This window comes from Onychostruthus taczanowskii, unplaced genomic scaffold (genome assembly GCF_017590055.1).
Source record: "Onychostruthus taczanowskii isolate IOZ18803 unplaced genomic scaffold, ASM1759005v1 scaffold1, whole genome shotgun sequence".
Taxonomy (NCBI): domain Eukaryota; kingdom Metazoa; phylum Chordata; class Aves; order Passeriformes; family Passeridae; genus Onychostruthus; species Onychostruthus taczanowskii.
This window is the reverse complement of record NW_024496525.1, coordinates 15,730,068-15,746,991: the sequence shown is the minus strand read 5'-3', so window position 1 is coordinate 15,746,991 and position 16,924 is coordinate 15,730,068. Positions and strand designations below refer to the sequence as shown.

At 42.7% G+C, this 16,924-nt stretch overlaps 2 protein-coding genes across 3 annotated transcripts; both read left to right on the top strand.

Moving 5' to 3' along the window:
• The first annotated feature begins 130 nt into the window (after positions 1-130).
• Positions 131-6,452, top strand: LOC121347497 (E2F associated phosphoprotein). 2 transcript variants are annotated; one of them, XM_041426233.1, is made up of 6 exons: positions 131-1,496; positions 1,969-2,159; positions 2,796-2,894; positions 3,233-3,356; positions 4,198-4,317; positions 5,827-6,452. In XM_041426233.1, exons 1-6 carry the CDS (start codon positions 1,423-1,425, stop codon positions 6,089-6,091), a joined length of 873 nt encoding a protein of 290 aa, XP_041282167.1. In that variant the 5' UTR covers positions 131-1,422; the 3' UTR covers positions 6,092-6,452. The 2 variants fall into 2 exon arrangements, with proteins under 2 accessions (XP_041282167.1, XP_041282246.1); XM_041426312.1 differs by having other exon boundaries at positions 1,347-1,496; positions 1,978-2,159.
• A 5,329-nt stretch (positions 6,453-11,781) lies between these two features.
• SPTSSA (serine palmitoyltransferase small subunit A) lies at positions 11,782-16,516 on the top strand. Its single transcript, XM_041399011.1, has 2 exons — positions 11,782-11,959; positions 15,275-16,516. The coding sequence occupies exons 1-2, from the start codon at positions 11,857-11,859 to the stop codon at positions 15,376-15,378; spliced, it is 207 nt and encodes a 68-aa protein (XP_041254945.1). The 5' UTR covers positions 11,782-11,856; the 3' UTR covers positions 15,379-16,516.
• Positions 16,517-16,924: the final 408 nt, after the last annotated feature.

The following is a 16,924-nucleotide window of genomic DNA, read 5'->3' as shown; positions in this document are numbered from 1 at the left end:
GCAGACACTGTATCATCTATAAGCTTAGTATTTTCTAGTAAATTAGATTAATTTGGTTTTTTTTTTTCTCTATTCATTGTGTAAACACCATTGACTAAATATTGGATTGGTCTGACACTATTCGCCCAGTACTTTTCACTTGCATTCTCAGGTTTTATCTGTTTGTCTGTGACTTTCCTATCCAGTGTACTTAAATTGTTTTGAGCTTGGTGGCTGACTCTGCAATTTGTTTGGCAGAAGTACATTTGAGAGAGCTTCCTGGGTTTCTTTTGAGAAAGGGGAAATAAAGCCCCAGAAGAGAGTTCAGAAGGTGCATAAAGTATCAGTGAAAAGTAATACTGCCCCACTGTCATACAGATAAAATATTTTGCTTGAGGAAAAAAGTGAAGGTATCCCCTATAAAGGAGTGTGTTAAGAGGATCTCATTCTGCTAACTGGACTTAAGACTTAGAGCTATGAATCCAGTATTGTTAGTTGTATTGATTGGTCTCCCTTCCTTGAACTATGACCCTTTTCCAAGAGGTGCTGCTATGTTGTGTAATTTCACGATGTCATAAAACGAGGCTTTACTTGATGAACGTCTCTTCACAGTGGGATTGCTGCTTTATAAGCAATATGTGCTGTTTGCAGGCCTTCAGTGGAGCAGCGAAGTTTGGGGGAATGCTATGGTTAGAAATGCAGATCAGTGTAAGTCAACGTCTGATTACAGATGCCCCGTACTGCCGCACAGACGTGTGTGGTTTGTTTTCCTCAGATAGGGTGAATTGCACAGTGTCGTATACTTACCCTGCTGCCTTGCACATCAAAACATTGCACAGGCAGAGAAGTTTGCATTGTGCTTTGATTCATGTACCCATCACCTCAGACTTCAATGCCCAGTGCCCAGTGGGTCTCGGCAACTTACCTGGTACAGAGAGTATTCCCAGCAATGCCTACTACACTAATACTGTGCTGTTCATCTTCTAGATATAACAGGTATAATTCCTAAGGAACTCATCTATAAATAGACTGCAAGGGACAACGATGACAATGTATATATAGTTAACAATACTGTAAATATTTTAAGTAGGATGTGGGAACAGTTTTTAGATTAGTCCTTGCTGTTGAGTGTTACTAGCTCATTAAATTTTTTCCAAGCCTCTTGGTATTGGGTGTGTCTCTTAAAGCTCTAACTCTGTCTCGGTGACTCTGGAAAAAAGTATTAAAACGTGACCCAAGGACCTGCAACTCCGTGGACAGAAGGGAAAAGACGCGCCTGCCCGCTCGTCGCTGCGGGGCGGCCCGAAAGCCGCCGGGGCCCCGCTCTGGCCCGTTTCCCGGCGGAGCGGGGAGGGCGGGGCGCGGCCGCCGGAAGCCGCGGGGCGCCCGGAAGGGGCCGGGCCGGGCCTGGCTGCGGCAGCGGGCGAGCACGGCGGCGGCGCCATGAGCAGCCTGCGGGAGGAGGATGATCCGTACGTGGTGGAGGAGCCCAGCGACGAGGAGCGAGCGCTCAGCAGGTGCCTGGAGCTGCCGGCCGGGGGGGAGGGCTCGGGCCGGCGGCGGCGTGCCCCGGTCCCCGCCTGGCGTGTGCCGGCCCGGGCGCGCAACGACGCCGGCGGTGCCGAGCCGTGGGTCTCGCACGGCGCTGGGCATCGACCCCGGGCTGCCCGCGGAGTGCAGGAGGATCGGCCTCGCATGAGCCGCGGCGATTTCCTTGAAACCGGCGTATTTCTGACCGCACAGCTCCCTGCGCGGAGCGAGAGCTGCCGGGGGCATGGTGGCAGGCCGCACGCAGCCGGCTGAAGCTCCTTTGCGTTTGAACCAGAGTTTCAATACCGCATAGCTAATAAAGTGTTCTAATATGTACATTGCCCATAAACGTAGGAGTAAATGCTCTCCCGTGCACTCACACAGTTCAGATGTTCATTCTCCAAAGTGATATGTCCATGCTGTAGCCTATATGTAATAATTAGATGTGTACCACCTCAATGCTTGTAGCTCAGAGGATGAGGTGGACGTGCTCCTACATGGCACTCCTGACCAGAAGCGGAAGCTGATACGGGAGTGCCTGACTGGCGAGAGCGAGTCTTCCAGTGATGATGAGTTCCAAAAGGAGATGGAAGCAGAACTAAACACCACCATGAAGACAATGGAAGGCAAATGGAAATCACCCGAAATGGGTAAATCAAGCTTAACATGTGCTTGCATATGAAATAATGAATTATGTGTTAGTGGCCAAATCATCTTTAGGTAGTGGTTGTACTGTTAAGAATATGTAGCAGTGTTTACATTACACATTCATACAGCACAGAATAGGAATTATGATGCAGAGGGGCTGTGACTGCTTGGCAGTTCATGTAGGCATTTTTGAACTTCTGTGGCCCTGAAATTTTGGGGGACTTTTTTAGTGAATTTTACTGTAATCAAAGTTTGTGAAACAGTGTTCCACACCTGTATGTCCTTCACGTGACTAAAGATGTTATGTGTGTATTCTGTAGGGCACAGACAGGCGTGTTTGATGTGGTATCCTCTGTGTCTAAAGGGAGTGTTAGGATAAACTGTCCTTCAAATGGTACCTGAGGTTCATCCTTGAGGGAGAAGGGCGGAGCTTTGCTCTGAGAATGCCTGTAAATGAAGTAACACAAGTGATGTGAATGATAAGAGTATGGGAATAAACTGGGAGAGCTGTTATTTAACACACCCAGGTAGAACAGAGCACTCTGAACAGAGTAACTTGAAAGTAAAGGTTTGTTCTGGGCTTTATACTTGATGTCCTTTTAGTGGGGTGTTCTTAACACTTCTAATTTCACCTGTAGGTACTTCCTCAAGCTCTGGGCTGACTGGATCTGCCAGCACTTCAAAATACTATGATGATGTTTACTTTGATTCTGATTCAGAGGATGAAGATAAAATAGGTAAATGACAGAGGCAAGAGGAGGGCATCTTTATAGTACCACTCACTCTCTTGGATCCTGTAGAATCCTCTTGGGGGGGTCAAGAGGCTGTTTTTGAAGGCAGCATTTTTGAGGGGAATTATCAGCCTGTATCATCTCAGCATAGCTCTTGCAACTTTATGATGTATTCCAATGTAATGCTCTGGCGTCATGCACTTGGAGGAGAGATGAGCCAGGCATTTAAGTGTCAGGTTTGATTTATTGCAAGGATGGAAAATGAAAATTGGAAATTGTATATGGTATATTTTGATAATTTGTGTCTGATGGATGTTATGTGTTCATGCACAATTTTTTTCTAGATACACAGGATGTCCGGAAAAACAGAAAACATCAGCAACGTCGGATTCTCTCCAATGATGAGCTGCTGTATGACCCAGAAGAAGACAGCAGAGACCAAGAGTGGGTAGACTCACAGAGGAGAGGGTAAGCAACCATAAATATTTGAATTGTAAGATGCTTAACATCAACTGAAAATTTTAAATGAAAATGGTAAATGTAGAGAAAAAGCCAATGCTGTCAGATCCATTATGTGAAACTTTTTTATATATAAACTTAAAGCATGAGAAACTCAAATGCCTGTAAAATGTTTTGGGTGTGTGTAATGGAAGCTAAGTCTTCAAAACTACACAAAATTTCAGAATTTTAAAAATCAAGATTTCCAAATTCTCTAAGCTAGTTTTGTCTGTGGATCTCATCTAAACAATCATGCTATGAATTAAAATGTTGCAAGATAATTTGATTGCTGATTAATATTTATTCCTGATAAATACTGAATTTCTGTTTTTGGAAAACTTTGAACTTAGCAAGCCACAAAATGTGCAGAGAAACAAGAACAATACAAAGGTACTTTAATGAGGGTTTTTGAAGGTTGAAGTAGAAAAATGGTTGTTGCAGCAACAACAGGTTGTTGCAGTAAAATTTCCCACTTCAATCTGTTGAGTAAGATAATGAATGTTGCCTGTGGAGATCTACGAGAGATACCTGCTTTATCAGAGGACAGGGCTGTTAGGCACAAATTCTCATGCCAGATGTATTTGTGTCACCAAATGAAAATACTCTGTAAATCAAAAGATACTGGTATATGTTTTCCCCTCACCTTCTCATTCGTATTCTTTGAGTTAATGCAAAAGGTATCCAGAATGAGCCAAGTATTAATTGGTGTATTTTAATGCAAAGAAGGGTTTGACAGTGAATTGATACGAGCAACAGCAAGGGCATGTCATTTCACTTTTTGTCTCTGCTTCCTCCTCTCTCAAATTGGCAGGTACCGTAACCAGAGAAGAGCACCACAGCAGCGGCAGGCAAAACCTGCAGCTGTTCCAAATAGTGATGCTGTTCTGAACTGCCCTGCCTGCATGACAACACTGTGCCTGGACTGCCAGAGGTAACAGCAGTGAACAATAAGGGGTCTTTTTGTAATTTCTTTTTTCTTGGTCAGTAGTATTGTTACTATATTTAGTTTGATCTATGGATTTTTATCAACTCTGTCTTGCAAGGTGGCCCTAATAACAAGAAGGCACGTAGGTGTGAGTTAGATTTAGGGTTAGATGCTGGTTTGTAAGAGTGATGATCAGTTTAATCTGCAGTGTGGAGATGGGGAAGAACAGGGTACAATGTTAGTATAGTGAAGTAGGTAAAATTTTAAAAAAATAATAATTGTGGAGACTCAACAGGCATTTCAGGCAGACTGGAGATTTTAGAGATACATATCTCTGTATATCTCTATCTCTATTTTGGTTTGATGTTTAGAGGCATAAAGCTATTCTAGGTTATTTTTGTCTAAAAATGTCTTGTTAAAGGAGGATTAAGCAAAACAAAGATCGTGTATTCTTGCTTGGTTTGAGTCTCAGCAGTTAGGGTTTTGAGTGCAGTTACATTTAAAAGTGCCAGGAAGGTATTTAGGTGACAGTCCACAGTGTGTTTTGCTACTCTTCAGTATCTGACTGCATTGCAGGCCTAGTGCTGTTAACCCGTGCTAAGGAAAGGACTCTAGAACTGGGAGTAAAGTAGAAAGAAATCTTCGGAAACGAGGAATAAAGTACCTGTCATTTATTGAGTATTTTTGGTGATAAAGGATGAAATTCCACAGCAGCCTGAAATCATCTAAGTACTGGGTGCTGTTTTTCTGTTTTTGCTTTGCTGGCTCTGGTACTCCTTGACCTTCTCCTGTAGTTAACTATTTCAGTTTGCTAAGGTAACAGAAAACTATATTTTTATTGTCAGACTGGTCTTTCTTGGGTTTAATCTACTGCAGTAGCTCAGCACAGTGTCATACAAGCAGGAAGCCAGCAGAATTTGAGATTGGACTTCTGTAGCCACTGTTGTATTCATTCAGGCTGCTGTAAAATTGCAGCCTGAGGGACATTGTGTTAAGCTGAACTACAGTACTAAATTTTGCTACACACTCCAGATATATAGTTGTTAAGACTGATGACAGCTGAAATTTTATGTTTTATTGTAGACATGCTGCTTCTAGCTTGATAATGTCAATATTATTTATAAATAAGGAATTTCAGACTTGCATGACATTGTAGGATGTCAGTGTCAGTAGATGAGTCATTTACACTCACAGTTTCCTGATCTTTTACTATTATGAGGTACATGTAGCAATGCATAATTCTGCAGTACCAATACCATTGTATTCCAGGGCATTTCTTTCAGCAACAGACAGTATTTTTTAAAAATGCCTTAAAAAACAACAGATGGCTGCAATTCTATGTTTTTATTATTTTTGTAGCTGTGACTTCTGTTTATAAAATTCCTACTTACTTGGCTTTCAGCCCTTTGGCATGTTACTTCCTATCTTTAATCCCATATTCAGTGATGGTAACAGATTTCTTGGAAGCAGAGTTGTATGAATGGTATGACTTGCATTTTCTCCCCTTCTCCACAGACATGAATCTTACAAAACACAGTACAGAGCAATGTTTGTGATGAACTGTGTTGTTAACAAAGAGGAAATACTGAAATACAGAAAGAAGGTAAAGAGAAGAAGTAAGAAAATGAAGCAGAGCAAAGAAATTGGCTCTATACAGTCAAATGAAGAAGAAGAGGAAATATATCATCCAGTATTATGTACTGAATGCTCAACTGAGGTAGCAGTAATGGATAAAGATGAAGTTTTTCACTTCTTCAACGTTCTGGCCAGCCACTCCTAATGTGGAAATGCAGAGGGAAAAATCCTGTGTGCTTTTAAGAGCGTGGGAAGTGTTAGAAATGCAGGCACACTCGCCTTTTTGAAAATGTAGTTTTATAAATGCGCATTTTCATCTGAGAACTTTATAATGGTTGGACTTTTTGCAAAGTTTATAAAAGGCATACTGTTAACTGCATGTATATGATAGCTATATTTGTTCTCACCATCAGGCGGTTGTCATTAGGTTATCATTGGGGATTAAATATTTTGTAAATACCATGTAAAATCTGTATATTACGATCATTCCCTGTATATATACTATCCATTCATTATCTCAGTGTGATTAGAATGGCTTCTTGGAATAAACACTTTATAGTAACTGATTTTCCATAGCTGCACTGGTTATTTTATAGCAAGGGATAAACAACATTCAGTCCGAATGTTTGATGTTGTTAAGCTGTTCTTGGTAGATTTGCACACGTGGTCTGTGTTATGGTTTTATCCTGGCTGGCAACTAGGCCACACAACTGCTTGCTGACTCCCTCCACCTCCTCCCCCCGTGGGGAGGAAAGTTTGGACCTGCAAACCCACAGCAAGAGGAGCGCACACTAAAGTAGGTGTTCTAATAAAACTTGTGGCCCCGTGGCAAGCCCCTGTTGGAGCAGGCTGTGCCTGAAGGACTGCACTCTGGAAAAATGACCCACAAAGGAACAGTTTGGGAAGAAGTGTTGCCTATGGGATGGACTCACATTAGAGAAGTCAGTGGAGTACTGTCTCCTGTGGGAGGTACCTCACACTAGAGCAGGGGAAGGAGTTCTCCCGGACCAGTAGCAGGAACAATGGGTGATGAACTGACCATAACCCCCATTCCCTGTCTCCCTGCACTTCTGGTGGCTTTTGCCACATCTCTGAGGTTTGTTTTGGCATCCTGTGGCCCTTTGCACTGTGCCTCAGCTAATCCTGGTCCATTTTCTCGTGGTCTCGAAATTTACCAATTTTTTTTTTTCTTTTTTTCAGTATCCATGCCATGCCTCTGGTATCTTCCCCTCCAAGTTCTGTCTTCCTCCTTTATGTATTGTAATGCCTTTGCAGCTTCCTTCAGGAGAGATTTGGCATGTTTTGGTCCTTTGCACTGCACCTCATTTAGTCCCACACCCCTTCCTTGCAGTCACTAAATGTCCCAATTTTCTGGGTTTTTTCAGGCGCACTTCGTTTGATGGTATCTCCTTTCCAGAGCGTTTCTAAGCCTTTCTTTTCAGGGTCGCGAGATTTCGTTCCCCTTCCCGAAAGGAAATTTCATTTCCTTGCGGGAAGGGAAACGAAATCTTGCAATTTCAATGGGAATCAATTGGGCCATCTTTGGTCCATGTCTCTGCACTGCACGGGATCCCATGGCTTTTGATGGCTTTGAGTCCGGCGAAGATTTTTTCTTTTTTTTCCGTTTCCATGCCATGTCACTCATATCATGCCAGGAAGTAGAGCCCAAGAAGCAGTGCGAGTTAGGGGAAAGTAAGATTTATTGTACTATTCGTTATCCTGCTCTGATTTTGTTAGTAATAAATTCAGTTAATATCCCCAAGTTCAGTGTGATTTTCCCATGATGGTATTTGATGATTGAGCTCTCCCAATACTTTAGTCATGGACCTTTGTGTGTGTTTCCTGTCCATCTGCAGAGGGTGTCCAGCCAGGGTCAATCCACCGCAACAACACAAGTGCCCACCACCTGCTGAACGAGAGCCAGCTTGTCCTTGAACAGTGATCATCTGCCTTCCAGGTAACTCCCCCAGTTTATACACTGGGCATGATATTCTAGGGTATGGAATATCCATTTGGCCAATTTGGTCACTTGTCCTGGCCAGGCTCCCTCCCAGTTTTTTGTGGTGCTCCTCACTGGCAGACATGAGACACTGAAAAGTCTGTGAGTTATCCTAAGCACCACTTAGTGTTTTGCCAGTGAGCAGGGTCAGAGACACAGACACAGACACCAAATTGAGGAACAGTGTAATTTACTGTAATGCAAAACTGCAAAGAATCACAAAAGGATAGGTTAGGCAATGCACATAATCCTTAGCAAAGAATTACAAAAGGATAAGATAAGCAATGCAGCTATGAATGAATGCCTACAGTGATTAAGACAGATACATCACTAGTTACCCTATTACTTGACCATCATCCAAGTCCTCAGAACATCAACTGTGGGGTGAAGCTGTCACAGCAAGGACTGGAGAACCACGTCTGGTAACAGAGCTCCAGTGGTGTGTCCACCTTGCAGGCCTCCAGGCTCCCCTGACTTTGCTGTGAAAGTAGCCCAGACTTTATACTGTTAAACAAACAAGCTGACATAATTTCTAATTTAATTCTTCTGTTGGCTTTTCCCTAAAGCCTCACCAGGGCTCCAGGAGGAACCAAGGGAGTTGTCTTTCATCCTATACCCCCCTTAGTAAGGCATTCCCAGGTTTCTAGATGTGGAAAGGTTTGCAAATAAATGAATACATATAACAATGCTTTATTAATGAGCGAATATATACATAACTTTTGGCTGGAATGTTCATCTAGAGGTTAACTTTGGCTCAGGGGCTGTTGTTTGGGCCTTAGTAGTTAATGTAGCAACAACCAAAATATCATGGAACAACTTATTCTCAGACTAAATCCAAGTTACTGACAAGAATATGAACTCTGTCCCAGCCAAAACCAGGACACTCTGATAAAGAAGGAATTGTCGTGATATTTGGGTTTTTTCTTAATTAAGATCTCAAAAAATTGAGATGAGCTTATATTGATTTTGCTGGCATGGACTGTTCTACCACTGATCATGTAAAACAACATGCCTAGTAATGCCTAGTAATACAGCTAAATGTTGTACATTTAAATATGTATATTTACATATACATAGTAGAAGAAAGTACTGGACTTTATTGTTTTCCTTATGAAAACTTTTAAGAAGAAATTTAAAGTCAGATCTATTGCCATAGAACTAGTTTGCTTTTTCTGTTTCTTTAGTACATTTACAACTTCTTTATGGAAGCACAAAGAGCTTCTGTACTTGGTATTTATGTCTATGAAGCCACTGTATTGTTAATTCTGGATCCTTCTCTGTCTTCATTCAGGTGTGTGCCCAAGAGGCAAACTCTTGTTTTTTATTTGCAATATCTCTTATAGCCTGATATTTTTAAACTGTACTTTGAACAATGGTCTGTCTGAAAAAAAAAAAATCTCATCTTTGTGTTTTTTTCTCGTAATAGTACTAGGAATAACTAGTTATATGTACTTTAATGAACTGTGAGAAATATTTGAACTTAGGAGGTAGAAACATGAATAACATCTTCTGTGCCTTAGATTATAATAAAATCTTTTAACTCTTTGGTTACCTTTTATAGTCCCTGGTGTAGTATTTTACTGATCTACACACACTCTTTCTATGTTGTTACATGAGATTAGGAAGAAATAAACATGCTGGTTCTTCTGTCAGGATTACATAAGAAAAACACAGAATTACTATTTTCAAATCAGCAGAAACTTAACCTCTGCTTGATGAAGTAGAGAACTGCTGATACAGCTGCTGAACACATGGGTGGTCAGTATGATGTGCCTTCCTCTGCATATGCAACTTAGGAACAAAATGGAGCTCTCCTGGTTCTGAGGCTTGGGGTATGTGTGAGACAAGATTTCAATCTCATCTGCTACTACCTACATTCAGACTAAATAGTGAAATATCTAACTTGCAGTATCAGATGCTGTGGGATCATTTGAAGTGGGATAAATTCTTACTGTGTGCCATGAGCCAAGAGGTGTACACAGGAAATTTTGAATATATGAAGAACTGTTTCTTGGTACAAGTGTGGAGGAACACAAGTAATGGGGAATATGGTCTGTGCTCTGGAGCATGCTGGCCTTGATTTACTTCTCTTCACATTCCAGATGAAACAGAAAAGCTCTCTGTAGTGTCAGGTTAAGGATGTTTGCATTGACCTCCTGGAAACATGAGCACGTGAGAATGTAGTTCAAGGGCTCAAGTGTCGATGCAAGTGGTATCAGGAAAAACAATTACATGATGACAGTCCCCAAGCAGGGGTAGAATGGAGCTGGTGAAGGAGGCGAAACTGCACAGAGGAATAATGTCCATTTCCATAAGGGGCTAACTAGCAAAAAACCTCATGAGTATGCACCATACCAAAAAAGTGTAAGGCCACCTACCCGGTGGGTTAGGGCAGATGTACGAGATTGTGAAGCTGGCATGCCTCTAGGCATTACCTTTCCTCTCATCCCAGGTCCTTTATTGCTGCTGCATTTTACTTGCCTTACCACTTGAATTGCAGAGCGTTTTGTTAGGGATCACAGGAACAGAGAGGACTGGACCTGTTTGCTCCATCTTGATACCATTCCTGCAGCTTTGAACGGGAATAACGCTTTAGTTGTGCTGAATACCCCACTTGTCCTTGAACTTTGGACATGTTTATACAGAAAGGCACATTTCATGATTACCACTGTTTACTCAAGCAGCAACACCAACACAGGACTCCTCCAGCAGAGACTGCAACAAGCAACAGCAGATTTGGATAGTGGCAACAGCTCCCACAGGCAGTTATGCCAGGGTATTAATTCTCCTGGTGTTGAAATAAATCTGCATAGATAAGGTGTGTCTAAATGTCTTCAGGGTGGATCAAATCCCATTTCAAATTCCTCCCACACAAAACAGTACACTCTTCAGTTTTCTTTGCTGGCTGCTTTTCTTTTTCACAGTTATCTCGTGGTCATGTAGTTGTATTTTGCAGCTGTATAAATATCTCAAATGTGCATTCTCCTGTGGTTGTACTTCCGTATTTTTCATTGTATAAATAGCACAGGTGAAGGTAGGGGTGGGACGGCTACAAGGACAGAATCACATTGCTCAGTGACATAATTGCAAATTGATTTACTAAGCAGAGTAAGTATAGTGGGTCAATTCCAGTTTCTAATCTATGCTGTGCACACTTGGAATGTATGGTCTGGACTATTGGCCTGGAGCCAGGGCCTTGAAGTTTCAACACACACTCTGCTCATGTAAGGTGCCTGATGATTGTGCACATCCCCTTTCAGCCGGTTTTCGACCTGTGCCTTCTACAGTGCCAGCATAAACTGCCAAGGGTTTTCCTAATCACATAGTCCCAAACCAGCCTCTGGGAATCTCTGGTTTCTGGCTCCGAGTGCCTTAGGGTAGTGCAACGTTAGAACAGTCACAGTAAACAGTCGATTCATCACCTCTTTGTTTTTCCTATTCACATGGATTAATCTCGCCAAAGCTGGCCTATCTTAAGGTCGCATTTATCTGAACCACGTTTGTGGGTGAGCTTTACCCTCCGACAAACTGAACGAAGTTGAAGACTCGTGCAGATCATTTTTAACATGTCTCCCTTAGGCCCTGCCAAGCACAGCCTTTGGCTCTTCCGTGATTCCCAAAACGTCAATTCAGATTAAACAGGATGAGAGAAAGTAGGTTGCAGCACCATCTCCTCGGTGTGACTCGGGCCGGGAGGTTACCAGGTTCAGAGTCAGCCGTATAATTTAATCCGATCGGGCCCGATGTCGGCGTTCACCGTGGAAAACCGGGGAAGCGGCGTGCGTCCTCGCCGTTCTGCCCCGCTCCGGGAGCGCGGGCAGCGCCCCACACCAGCCCCACAGGCCGCGGCTCCTCCTTGCCGCGGCCCCCGGGCGCAGGGCGGGGCCGGAGGAGGGCGGTCCCGGCTGCACCGCCCCCGTCTCCGCTCGGCCTGGGCCCAGCGTGGGGCCGCTGGCGGGCGGGGGAGCGCCATGGCGCTGGGCTCGGCGTGGAAGCAGATGTCGTGGCTGTACTACCAGTACCTGCTGGTCACCGCACTCTACATGCTGGAGCCCTGGGAGCGCACCGTCTTCAGTATCCTTCTGCCGGCCGGGCCTGGCGGGACGGCGGGTGCGAGTGCGGGGCCGGGGCTGTCCCCCTCCCTGTCGCGCTGTGTCCGGCGGCGGCTCCGGGGCTGCCCCGAGGCCGCCGGGCGGGTGTGGCGGCTCTGCCGGCCCTGCGCGGTGCGCGGGGAGCGCCCGGGCCGTGGTCGTGCTGAGAGCGCTGCCGCCGGCAGGGCTTGCTGGGGGCGGGGGACAGTCGGGCCGGGAAGGTAGCGGGGCCGAGCCGGGCCGGGCCGGGCCGAGTCGGGTCTGGGGCAGCCGGCCTGAGGCGCTGAGCGCGGCCAGAGCCCGCGGCTGCCGGAGGAGCGGCAGTCTCTGCCTGGGACTGAGGCTTGACCTCTCCTTGCTGGCGGGGACTCAGCTCCTTACCCTTCCAAACTAACATCCTGCCTGGGCTGGGAATAAACCTCGCTGTGCTGTTTGGCATGCTGTGTTCGGGCGTCTGGCAGCCTTGTCCGTTTCTCCTCCGGCAGAAGTTTATATCTTTGGAGTTACGGTAGTTCTGTCTTTTGCACTGAAATCCCGACCTTTCTGTTAAGGATAAGTGTTTTTAATGATTTCTTTTGTATTTTGCCTAGAGGAAAGTAAATGTGCACGCTGCAAAGCCTTACAAACCTAGCTTTCATGCTGCTTTGTCACATGGCTTTTATTACATGGATATTTAATCCTCGGGCTGGTAAGTTTGCTTGGCTGTTTTAGAGTGGAAGAACTTGATAGATGCTCATGTAAAGGCGTCTCTATAAAGGCTGTTTATAGGTTTGCTTCTTTACATGGCCCTTTCATACAGCATTTTCTTAAGTGTTGCTGTGGCATCACCAGTATTTTTCTCTGATTTTTTGATCTTGACTTAAAATGTTGTGTCAATATGAATGACCCTGAGCCATCTGCAGTTAATGCTGAGCAGTAGAGAGAGAAATTAATTAAAACATTAACATAGAGAAGGGTATAAGCAGTAGCGAGAAGCTGCTTTTACTGAGATTCTGCTAAGTTTTGTGAAGAAACTCACATTTGTTATGTAAAAGTGATTGCCCAAGTTACAGTGGTGTGATCAGTCTTTTTTTTTTCCTGTGTCAAGTCAGTAGAAATGGAGATTACTGGAAAAGAGAAATAGTAAATTTTATACACTTACTGTGCACAATTGTTCAGGTAGAAGTTCTTATGTTGTATTCCATGTTAACGTACCTTCTTCCTTTTATGCCATGACTGTATCACTGAGAAAACCTAATTTTTGTTTTCCCTGCAGTTATATTAGTCATGAGTACTTTTTTTTCCTTTTTATCTTGTGCACAATGTTTAAGTAAATGAAAGCGTGTGCACTTTTACTTTCATAAAATGTTTATATCATAATTGTCACATAATGTACAAATGTAAAGAGTGGCACAAGCATCACTTCTGACCTCAGATGAGCAAAAATGGTTTTTGTCCTCAAACTGGAAGCTTTGGCTGTAGGTGGGTCATGTCTGCCAGGTGCTGTATGGATGCACTGGGGACACAGTGGCCTTGGGAACTAATGGTGCGTGGCTGTGCTCCAGTATCAGAAGTGAGCACTGATACGGAAATGTGGATTTATGAGTTGACCTTCATTTTAGTATCTCTTACTGTATAATCCTCTGGGACTATAAATACACCAAGCAGCTCTAACAGGCACACCTCACAGCTCTGCTGTGCCGCGGGGAGTCGGGCATGGAGCGCTTGTTACACCTGTGCTGTGCAGACTTGATCTCAGGAGAGCGCAGAGCACGCACAGCTCCTCTGGTTTCACCTGTGGAAACTGAGTGCTGCTGTCTGGCCTTATCAGGCTTGTTAATCTCCAGTGTGTTTTACAGTGTTTCAGGCTAAGTTTACTGAATCTCTGCAGGTAGTTGGATGAAATCAACGGCTTTTTTTTTTTAGTTCATTTTGTGTACTTTTGAATTTCTGAAACCTTAAGCTTTCTGAAACCTTAATATTTTAGTAATCTTGATGCCTTGTCAAGGCTGACCTAGAACAGAGGCTAGATGGAGTTAAAGAATAAAGTAGATATTTATTAAAAGGCCTCAATGGCTACAGCTTGGGCAGTATAAGAGCCCAGCCAGGGCTACACCCAAGACGAACCCAAAATGGCCACAAAATGGACAACCGTTCAAAAGCGAGGTCTGTCGCTTTTATAAGTTCTGGTCCATTAGCATATTTGAGTTAATTGTCCCATTATACCTTTAGTTTATGAAGTCACATCCTTCTTGTTTTTCTTGCTTCAGTCCACATTATTATGCTCTTGGGCCTGAAATTTGGATCAGCTGTCCTTGGTCCCAAGCTAGAAAAGGAATTGTTTTGTCTAGCTACTCTGTGAAGAGAGCTTACCATCCCTTAATGTGAAGCTCAGAGCTACACACTAAAGCAGTGCAGAATCTAAAAATGATAAAAGCTAAAACCTAAGGCATCATTTCCCCCCTTCTTTTTTTTTTGGGGGGGGGGTGGGCGCTTTCCTGTCTCCCATGATGCCAGAATTTGTTTAGATAAAGGTTCAAAAGCCCTAGAGGTTGACAAAAGTCCAACTGTACATGTACTTTATAAGCTATTGTCTCAGTTCTCTATATAAGTTTTATAAAAGCTCCCTGTGAGGAGTTCAGCTAATAAAGTGGCCATTGCAGATTTTTTAGCAGATAACTTCACATGAAGTTTATTTTGCAGTGCAGTCTCCTATAGTAAAGTACTAATGAGTGTATTTATTTAAGTACACACCTTGACTCAAAACTATGCTGATGCTCTGAGGCACCGTGAGTGAAGTACTTTAAAAACATCTAATGCTGTCTACTTAAAAAGGCGGTCGTCCACAAATAAGAATGGTGTTATACTTTTTCAGGAAAGCTGCTCATAGTTTTGTTTCCTTTTGTATTTTTGCGGTAGTTGACTTTTTTCTGCTTGGCTGAATGGGGCTGACTTCTGCAAGACTTGCTCAACATCTGAGAAGATGAGTTTGAAAATGTGTGTTTTCTCAGTGCTCGTTTTCTGTTCTCCATCACACTTCCCATGCTCTCACCTGGGCTCCTGTGTCACTGACAAGGCAGTGGATTACTTGCAAGGCATCCTTTGCAGTTCAGCTGATTGCTTCTACTGGCATTCTGGTTTTCAGTGTTTCAGTGTTCAGTAGGTTCTTCTGTGGCTTATAATTGCTGAATACAGTTGATTGTATCTGTTTTAGAAACATAATGTTATAAGATAGTAACCACTAAAGTTTTAATGCTATAGTTTGTGATGTCTTCTGTGGTTTCTATTTCAAATGCTTTTTTCCTCAACTGTAGTTCAGATTCCATGCTAGTTTCCATTGTTGGAATGGCCCTGTACACAGGCTATGTGTTCATGCCTCAGCACATCATGGCAATATTGCACTACTTTGAAATTGTGCAGTGATGAAGAACATGTTTTCAAGAAGTAACCGGGCTTTGAAATCTGGTCTACAAAGAAGAATGAACCTCTTAAGTTTTACCAAGATTTCTACTGATGTCCGAAAGACACAATTATGACTCTGAAGACTAGGAAATGAGATATGTAGAGCAGGGATGTGAGATGTCCCCTATGTTGTGTTTGTTCCCTTTAATTTTACAAGATATGCCCTTGTATAGTAGTTTTGTCTACTTTAACATTGTGATTGTACTTTGATATCAGTATTTTCTTAACTTTGTGACAGTTTCAATATTGCACTGTGAAAGCTTTTCTTAATTGTAATTTTGAGTAAATCTTAATTGCCTTCTATTTTTAATCAGAAAGTCATCTTATTAAATGGGGCTTAAAGCTTTTGCTATTGTATGGTATGTATTTGCCTGGATATTTCTATTAATGCGTTTTGTAAGAAAATACATCTAGATTCATATTAGAGACATGGATATATTCATCTAATGCTATTTACAAAAGTTAGTTTGTATGACTGAACTCAGGTGTACTGTTTGCTGTCCAAGCCTTGTTCAACAGTTTATTTGTGCATATCACCTAAATTTGGAATTAACAATTATTTCAAGTTTCTGTATTCTGCCTGTGGGAGGAGGGAGGGGAGATGAGGCATTGAAGCAGAGTGAAGACTGCATTCATTATGTTTGATGTAGTGCTGTGGTTCTGGACTCTATCTGGGTGGGGGGCAAATGGACTTTTCTTTACTGGCATTGGCCCACATACGACTTTGCGATAGCACTTTAAATCTCCTGTTTTTCTAGCTACCAGTTCACTTTTACAGGATGCTTTATTATGTTCCAATGGCTATGGTTTCTGCTGATTTTCACTCAACAGTGTAACTATGTCTAAGTTTTCAAGGGGTTTTCTATTGCTGCTAGTGTTCCAAACATGTTTTTGCTACAAACAACCAAAACATAGGGATTTCAAGGGACTTGAGTTACAACTACAGCAATAAGTAGCTGAATACTTGGCTGAAGTCCTATCTTTTTTTTAATAGGGATTTTTTTCAGTTTTGTATTCTGAAATGTAAGAGGGTAACAACTTTCCTAAGTGCAGAATTTTTTTGTTGTTGTTGTTTAAAAAATAAAAGTTAAAAAGCAGAGCTTTGATGCAAAACTTTCTTGGAGAAGTTAATGTGTTTCCGAGTGCTGCTTGCTTTTCTCAGAACTTCCCAAAAGTGATACTTGACCAAAGAACTGTGATTTTAACGGCCCAGTAATCGGTACTATTATGTCTTTTATGCAGCGTCTGTTGACATCAGAAATTATAGATGTACAGTATCTAGAGATAATGTCTTTCAGATTATTTCATTTTCTCAAACGTGTACTCATGAGAAGAGAGTGCTTTTCCCTGTATTTAAAAACTTCATGTGTATTTGATTAAAAACCCTGTTGTTTTGGGAACTAAAAACAGTGAGCCTTAAACTTCTTAGATGAACCTGAGCTTTCCTGAAGTTGGTAGGAGTTTCCCTCTAATTGAGTGCTTTCACTTCTTAATAACTGGCCAGCAA